The sequence below is a fragment of the Peromyscus eremicus genome, chromosome 12 (genome assembly GCF_949786415.1).
Source record: "Peromyscus eremicus chromosome 12, PerEre_H2_v1, whole genome shotgun sequence".
In the NCBI taxonomy this organism is placed as follows: domain Eukaryota; kingdom Metazoa; phylum Chordata; class Mammalia; order Rodentia; family Cricetidae; genus Peromyscus; species Peromyscus eremicus.
The window spans coordinates 1737215-1746364 of record NC_081428.1 but is presented as its reverse complement, the minus strand read 5'-3'; the positions used below and the strand labels follow the sequence as shown (position 1 = coordinate 1746364).

Genomic DNA, 9150 nt, shown 5'->3' with positions numbered 1-9150 from the left:
AGGGCCTTTGGACTTCTTCCAATAAAACTTTATTGACAAAGAGCAGTGCGCTGGATTTGGAAAAGGTCTGCTGACCCTGATGAGTTTGACAGCAGGTCCTGCAGTGGACAAGGACCTGAGTCCTGTGAGGGGCTTAGAATACTGGATGGAGACCAGGCTGCCTTTTGTTTGGTTTTTCCAGCCGCAGAGTTGACGCTGTGTCTTCTGTTCAGAGCTTAGCATCTGTTTTCCTAGATTGGGCACTGGGTCCAGTCATTTTGTTCACAGACGCCGATGTGAGCAGGAAGGAGGCCCGAGCAATGGACAGGAGGTATCAGTAGACATGCAAATAAAGGCAGACCACCTTTTCTCTTTTATTTCGCTTAGACAAAATGCAAAGAGTGTCTTATCAAATTAAAAAGTAAACAAAAAAGAAAACAGAATGGGTTCCCCCCACCCCCTCACTGACAGCACTCATCCTAATTAACAACAGAAAATCAAACTGAGGACCTGATTCCTAGTGGGAAGGAAAGGTGTGTGAAGGTGACGGAGGCTGCCCCCTGCCCCCACAGCAACGTCCCTCTTCAACTCACAAATAGGTTAATTTCCCCCCCCATTTCCTTTCTTGACTCTTGTGTGCTAGAACTTCTGTTCAGAAGGTTTGACGAGTCCCCATGCACTTTGTAGAAAATCAGTAAAAACGCTATAGCCTGTGAAAATCATAAAATTGGACTTCTTTCCCCAAAAATCAGATGCCCAGGCAGATGGAGCCCACACTCAGACGGAAGAAACGCAGAGAAGTCTTTGCACTGTCTGTGGTTTCAGTATTTTCTTTCTTTCTTTTTTTTTTTTAATATATTTTGGCAATTTTCTTTAATTATAAATATTGGAATTCCGTAAAAAAAAAGGTAGCTTTGATTGGATCATTTAAATTGTATTTACAACCGCTGTCCAGCCACGCCATGTGTTATACCAGGGTGTAAGATTTAGCGTAGGGATTGTTTCCTTTTAAATGGCCCCGAGAGTCCAGCAGTGACTCCTGGGAGCTGCTCATTTTAGCTGCCTGTCCCAGCTCTGCACCCTCTCGCTGAGGTAAGGTGGCCACGGCCCCTTGTTGCCACGACTGCTGTCCTTCTCTTGTGGAAGAGGTGGAGGAGGAAGCCTCCATAGGGGTAGGCTCAAGGACCGTGGGGCGCTTCAGGGTCCGACTTTTCTGGGGTTCCAAGCACGCTTGTCCTAAACTCAGGTCCCTGCTGGTGCCTGGTGCCCCTCTGTTTAACAAGAAGTCCATTCGAAGGTATGGAGGCAGGTGTATGAGGTCACCTGGGGACAAACACAGAGAGTTAGTTGGCTACCTGGTTTGCTTAACTGGGCAGAACACCTTGGCAACCCACAGTGGGAACTTTGCTCTGGAGGAAGAGTTCTCACTGTGTCGGGTGACATTTCTTAAGATAGCTCATTGGAGTGGACTCCAGAGAGGCAGGTGGAATGGTTTTCACACTTCTCTCCCATGGGCCACAGAACATTAACTCTAGCCTGAGACGTGGAGCTAACAAGTCCAGACACCCTTACCAGAAGATCAATGTATATGGGAGGCAACATGTCTGCTGGATATGAACTGTGAGGGCAAGACTCACGTGATTGGAAGTGTGGGGTGCCTGGGGCTGGAGGATGGAGCCAGGTATACTGAGGAAAGGGACAACTCTCTCTACTCTTGACAATTTACGGAACTATGTGGCCTTGGACAGCTGTTCATGATGGAGTGAGGCAAAGGCAGCAGGGCCCAGCCTTCTTCTCACCATCCTGGTCTTCTCCTTACTCTCCTCTGTCTTGGCCATGCTGGGGTGGAGATCACAACAGCTTAGACCATAGTGTGACTCTACTTCCTTTGGCTTCTATGATGCCATGACAGCACACCTTCCCCTCTCCTTCAAGAGTACTGGCTTTGGGGGAAAGCGGTGCCTGATGCTAGCCTCCACCACGCTCCTACTGGTGGAAGCCTCCTTTCCTCTGGGATCCTCCTGTTGTAACAGGCAAGGCCCCTCTGGTGGCTTTTTCTTCCCAGTTACCTCCTCCTCCATGATGTCCTGTTACCTGGCTATGGCCTTCTGAGGACAGCACTGAAATCTACACTTCTTCCTACCTTCTGCTCCTCTAGGTCTCAGGTCTGCATCATGGTCCCTGCACCTTCCCTGCCTCCCCATTCTTTCTTAATTCCCCATGAGAGTTTCCTAGCAAATCCTTTTCTGTCTCATCTGCCTTGCCACCCATTTCTTGTCCACTTTGACCTGTCTGACAGGACGTCTGCAGCTTCCAAGGACAGAAGCATCATCCCCGAGGTCACCCCAGCCTCCAGATGCCTGGTTCTCTGGCATCTTCCTGGTCCTCAACGGCTCCAACCCTGGCAACATCATTCTTCCTCTGCCTCAGCTCTGTGGCCTCCCAGCTGCCTCTCCATCTCTGGCCACCATTCTTCACTCTCCTGCATCTGTTTCTTCACCTCATGATACAGAACTTCAGAATGTTACCAAAGGGCCCATCCTCAGCCTGGCTTGGGAGGTCCAGCTGCTTGTGTCGTCTTTTTTTTTTTTTTTATGTGTTTTATCAATAATTATCCTTTCTATCCTGTTCTCTCCTGAGTCCCAGGCATGAACTTCAGAAGCTTTAACATTTGCCTATAGATATCCACTCTGAATTCGAAATGCCACAGTCTACAAATGCAGGTCAGAAAGGCCAGGCCTCATGCCCACTTAGACCCTAAACATCCCCTTCTCCAGGGTGCCCAGTACTGCTTAACGCTGTCAGCATTCTTCCAGACATTAAAGCCGCTCTATTTTTTGGGCACATTCTTCTTCTGGTTACTTTGTTTGAATATCTTTTGACTTATTTCCATCCCCATCTCCATGACCCTGGCTAGAGTCATTAATCCATCCCACCAACCCCTGCAAAGAGTTAGCACACCCAGTAGCTTGAGCTGGACTCAGTCTGGCACTTAGTCTCTGCTATCCTGGAAGACACACCAATCACTCTCTAGCCTATCTATGCATCTTATTATTATTTTTTTTTCACTTCAAGACCCACATAGGCTAGGGCTGTTTGTGCATCAGGCTGAGATGACCCCTGGGGGCTGTTCCTGTCTATCTTGAGGCCTCAGGAACTGTCTTGGCACACATACCAGGTGAGCAGCTCAGGCCAGAGAGTATGGTGGCAGTGTACAGTTCTCCAGCTGAGAGGATGGGTAGGGGGATGTGCAGATGAGAGGGACCTGATGGTGCCCTGATCTTGGGGTGGGGGTAGCTATGGGACGTAAGAGAATGAAATTGAGATATGAAGGACACCTGTGAGAAATGGTTTCAGATGTGAAGTGGCAACAGCGAAAGCCGAGTCCACTGTGAATCCCTCGAGGCTTTACGCTCAGGAGACAGGGTCGACAGTGGACTGTACTACGGTTTAATGTGTTCAGACATTGGAGGCTTGGGGCTCACTGTGGTGGTGGAGTCTTTAAGAGGTGTGGTCTAGCAGAGGGCCTCAGGACAACTGGGGGTGGGCCTTGGAAGAGATGTGGGGTCTCGGTCTCTAACTGGCTTCCTGGTCTAAGAGGTGACCTCTTCATCACGTTCCCAGCGTCGGCCACGGCCCTCTCCTGAGCCAGCACCATGCCTTTTGCAGCTTTGTTCTTCAACACTGAGTTGAAGCAATGCAGTTTCTTCATAAATTTAACCCACCTTTGATATTTGTTCTATTAATAGAATCAAACAAACACAAAGCACCAATTCTGAACTGATACATTGGGAAAAGATGGCAAGCTAGAGGATGGGTTGATTTCAGTCGTGTTGAGTCTGGAAGGACTGGGCCTCTCCCATAACATCTCAGCACAACTCCCATCCCCACCCCCAGTTCTGACTAAGATGGCTGAAAATCTCTGTTTATTTTGTTTAAAAATATTCCTGGAACTCCTTATTTTTCTGTAAGTTCAGTGTCACCGATCCAGATTGTCTGTAGCAGGAGTAAACTTAGCATCCAGAAAGTTCTCTGCTTTCCCCCTCTGAGTAGTCAGCAGGACACTGAGGACTAGGACACATAGTCTATGATTTAAGGCTTCTCGAAAGAAAGAAACTCAAGGCAAGCACCTCAGAGCATCTTAAAGGACCATTCCCTGTTTTCAAAATGGTACTACTTCCGTAGGATTTTTCCTCAGAATAGGAAGAAAGATGACTATTCTTTGGAAATTTGTCAAGTGATTTCCTTGTGTGTCACACCGGCATGCCTCTTGGTATTGGTGGTGTGAAGATTCACCTACATTTGTTCACTGGCTTCCTTGGGCTCTCTCCACATTAAGGACTAATGAGGAATTACACGGTTTCATTAAGAACCACAGTGTGTTACCATCCAGATGCCCTGGCCAAGCTCAGGAAGTTCAACACACTCTAGTTCAATGCTGGCTTCACATGGAAGTCCAGTCATAAACAATTAATTGACCATGACCCTCTGGTAGAGTAAATGACACACTCTGCTATCACTCTGAACAGGGTGTGGGGTACTTGTTGAAGTCAGATGTCACATCTGCAGAGACTAATGTGAAATGTACATGACGATTAGATTTGCTCCTGAAAAAAATTACAAGGATTTAATTTTTTTAAATGAAACCTTATGGTCTTGAAAATGCTTTATCTTCATTATGGTAATGGACATATTTTTCAGCTTTCTCTATCAAGGGACTAATCTATGCAGAAGCAAACACAAAAGATTAATAGAGATGCCATTTAGAAATGAGACAGAGGGCTAGGGAAATGGCCCAGTGGAGAAAGTGTTTGTCATGCAACCATGAAGCCTGGAGTTTTGATCCTCAGAACCCAGATCAATGCTGGGTGGGTGTGACTGCTTGCCTGTAATTCCAGAGCTCTGATGATGGAGACAGAGGCTCTTTGGAGCAGGCTGGCTGGCAGGACTAACCATGTTGGCAAGTTCTGGGGTCAATTAAAAGGCTCTGCCTTAATAAATAAGGTGGAGAGTAGAAACACACCATGCACACAACCACAGGCAAGACAAGAAAGATGGAACATTATTTTTCAGTGTGAGGGACACTTGCTATATGAATCAATACATGCTACCTGACCAATTTTGAAACGTGTGAAATTTTATATATTTCAATTCCTTAAAAGTGAGTATTCCTAAGAGTTTAATAAGCAAACTAGACTGATTTACTCTTTTATTCAATTGTGTGATTATTTTTATCCTGTTGTCCCAATGTGTGAGAACAAGTGGATCACATTTACTCCAGGGCTATTTAAGAGGTCAGGTTAAGAAGATCTGTGACTACGTCTGATATCCGACTCCATCCTGCATGCCTGGTGTATTTGTAATGTGCTATGACATGCTCAGGCCTCAGGTTTTACCCCATTTTGGTCTCCATCAGATTCCCAGAGAGTAATGATCCCCCAAAGCCTGTAGTATTTCAGTCCCAACCAGACTGCAGATTTCTCTGGTCTAGGATTGTACAGATCAAGACAATGAGCACAGTGTCCCGTGTTGGCAAGATGGTTCAGTGTGTAAAGGCACTCACCACCTTGCCTGGAGGCCTGAGTTTGATTCCCAGGCCCCGTGTGGTAGAAGGAAAGAAAAGACTTCCACAGATTGTCTCCTGACTTCCACACATATGTACACACAATGAATACATCAATAAATATTTAAAGAAAAACAAGGTACCCAAGATTTATGCCCATCAGACTTCTCACTTTTGGTGTTCTGACCAAGAGTGTTCGATAGCTTAAACAAAAGCTTGGTTAGAAGTGCTATCTTTCATAATGAAACTAGAAAGATCTTCACAGCTAGGTCCCCTTGCAGGTCTGCCAAGCAGCTCAGGACACTGAATATCTTGTAAAGAACCAGAGTTAAAACAGGCAAAGCTTTATGAAGTTAGATGGTTGCTTAAAGAGTTAAAGAGCAGCTCTCCTTGGTGCATATATACGTATGGATACATACATATATATGATAGAATGTGTTTTCCAATCAGTGCACAGAGCAGCTCTTTGGGCTGTGTGAATGCATCCAATGAACATGCTTCATAATGCATGTGCTTATGGGGAAGGAAGCACCTGGGTGGTCAGCGCTGAGCTGTGTCGACTGTCAGCGCATTATGACCAGTGAAATCTAAGCCCACACTAGAGTTTAAATACTGGCTGGGAGATGGGATTGTTGGGAAGTCTGTTTAGATCCTAGGTTCCTCAGACGCCTCACAAATCAAGGCCACCACTGACATGACTGCTCTAGGAAGAGAAGAGAGTTTGGGGTAGAGGTGACTCCCGGGCACTGACATGCTTGCCTGCCCCCACCACCGTCTGTTTCATATGGGGGACACTCATTCTTGACTCCAATAGCAGCAGGGCATCCTGGAGGTTGGGAAAACATTCCAAGCATGACTAATACAGATTTGGGCTAGGTTGCCTCGTTCGTCCCCAAGATGGGAATACTTGTATCCTGTGTGGAGGGCTGTGGCCATGACTCCATTAAGTAAGTAGCTCACATGCAGGTTTTACCATAGGACAGGGCTTTAGAGGTGGAGGCCTATCAGAAGAATGAGAGGGGGTGCTGATTAGTGGTCCCCATGGATCCAGGTCCAGAATTCTGAGTGTGGCTTCACCCAGAGAAGTGGCCTTTGCAGATGGGATGAAGTTAAGTGACCTGAGAAATGACCATTTGGATTTAATATGGACTTTAAATCCAGTGACATATGTCTCTATAAGAGCCAGGCAGAGGGACATGGGAGGCACATGGGGGGAGAGCCATGAGAGGATGGAAGTAGAGCCAGAGTGGTGGGGCCACAAGCCCAGGGTAACCTGGAGCCAGCAGAGCTGGGGTTGGCCAGGAGTGTGCTCTTACCTAGAGCCCTCAGAGGAACATTTGTCAGCTGGTGTCTTGACTTTGAACTTCTGGTCTCTAGAACTGTGAGAGAATAAATCTGTTTTAAGCTCCCAGGTTTGTGGTGACCTGTCGCAGCAAGCCTCGGGAAACCGATACCTTTTCTTCTTGTCCGTGATGGGCCTAGGGTCTCCCCACCAGCAGTCACACCCCTCCTTTCCCATTGGTCATTTCTGCCTCCACCAGCCAAGGGAAGAGGAAGAGTTGACGGAGCTACAGAAAGTCCTTGCTAATGCTGGGAGCTCTTCCGAAAGGCTGCTGGTGCCACTTCCTGTCGTCCCCCCTTTCTTCCCCACCAAGCCTGAGCCACAGACCTGTGCCTGCTCTCCTACTCTGCAGAAGCAGGCCCTGTCGATCTGACTGGGAAGACAACCCAGAGCTTGGCAGGGAGGGCTCACTGGACTTGGCTTCCTGCAGGTCCTGGACCCCAGTGGGAAACACCATCCTCTTTGAAGGCCTCCAACTCCAGAGGAGAACTTTCCCCCAACTCTGGCCAGCCAGGAGCCTCTGAGTTCCCTACATACTTGAAAGCACCAGCGGTCAGCAATTCAAGAGCCCCTTCACTCTGAACTCCAGAGTGAGTATACTGGTTTATATAGCATGGTGCTAACCTCTGACAGGAGCACACACCCTGGGCATCCTGCCTGTGGGATCTGGTGCTGCGCAGGCATTCAGAGTCAGAACCCAGTCAGTCCTCATACTGCAGAGAGCCTGGCTGCAGTCTGCAGTGTGGCTTTGGGGGTGCCACAGCCATTTGCAGGGGGTCATTACCTTCTTTCCTTCTCTTGGCCCCCCCACTGGCCTAGTCTTCCCTCCCTCCATCCCTTGCTCCATCCCTCCCTCCATCATGTCCTCCCCCTCCTTTTTTCCATTTCTTCATTTCTCACTCGTTCTCTTCCCCCTTCATCCTCTCTTTCCCCCTTTATTCTCTTCTGCCTCCTCTTTCTCCCTCTTTCTGTTTTGTTTTCCTTGGATAAAGCTTTCATTCATGAAGTCAAAGCCATACAGAAGGGTAAAACTCAGGGGTCAAGGGTAGGAGAGGGCTAAGGAGAGAGCTGAGTGCAAGGTAGCACTCAGAGCACAGTCAACAAGTGTAGTGTGTGTGTGTGTGTGTGTGAGAGAGAGAGAGAGAGAGAGAGAGAGAGAGAGAGAGAGAGAGAGAGAGAGAGAGAGAGGAGAGAAGGGGGAGAACGAGAGAGCACACCGTCAGGAAAGTGGGAAAACACCCATGCCTAGGTAAAGATGAACATTTGACTTGGATTCTCTTCCCTATCTTCCACCCCTTTGTCTCTGCTCACCCCACTGTCTGCACGTCCAGCTTCCCCCTAAGTTACCTCAGTCCAGTTAGTGCCTCTTTCCCAGGCTAAGCAGGAACACAGACAGGATGACAGGGGCTTATCAGAGTCCTAGCTGGGCTTTTGACTCAGGCAACTTTGAAGCACACATTTATCTAGCCATCCAGCCCCTCTGCACTCTGCTCTTGGGATTCATACCCCTGTGTCAGAAGCAGTTTGGCAGGACACTAGGACAGTGAGGTGCTTTGGGGAAATGGCACTGAGGAAGCCAGAGCTGAGACCAAGATGCTGAGCACAGGGTGGTATGTGAGGCTGAGCTGGGTGGGGACAGGGTGAGTTGATGGGGGCGTGGATGAGCGACAGCCACAGGGGTGAAGAAGCAGAGACCAAAGAGACCGATGCACACAGGAAGGTAGAAACAGAGGCAAGAACAGGAAACAGCCACAAAGAGATGAAAATTAAAGGTGGGATCACAGGTAGAGGAGAAAGAAGCCTGTTCTAACCCACAGGACATTAGAGAGGAGGATGTGATGGGAGTACCCGTGCATTACAGACATGGAACAGCCTCTTCTCAGCTTTTAAGATGTGTGCGAACCACCAGAACAATACACTAGGTGCCCTTTCTCACATTTCCCCCTTGGGTCTCGCTACAGATGGCAAACTGCACCCACCACTGCCCTACCGGGAGGAGTCCAGGCCTCGGATTTGACTCACGTCTCAAGGGAGGAGGGCAATTTAGCTATTAACTCAGTGTTATGTGTTATTTTCTGATATAATGCTTCATTCCTCATCCTCTGCCATGGCCCTCTGGGGACCTTCAGTGACAGTAATGTCTCTGAAAGTCCAGATTAAGTAAGCTAGCATCGATTTCACTGCTTCTCCTAACTGGCAAGCACACAGATGTAATTACTGCCCCCTGGCCCTTACGAGGCAGGATTCTTCCCTCTCATCCATCAGC

General features: G+C 48.1%; 1 protein-coding gene across 1 annotated transcript in view; it reads right to left on the bottom strand.

Moving 5' to 3' along the window:
* Positions 1 to 329: 329 nt before the first annotated feature.
* The window catches only part of Dscam (DS cell adhesion molecule), a 488931-nt gene continuing 480110 nt past the window's right edge, over positions 330 to 9150 (bottom strand). The window contains exons 35-36 of the mRNA XM_059277689.1: positions 6859 to 6921; positions 330 to 1302 (exon numbers count right to left, since the gene is read on the bottom strand). Coding sequence (XP_059133672.1) covers positions 947 to 1302; positions 6859 to 6921 — 419 coding nt within the window. The 3' untranslated portion in view covers positions 330 to 946. The remainder of the gene's footprint in view (positions 1303 to 6858; positions 6922 to 9150) is intronic.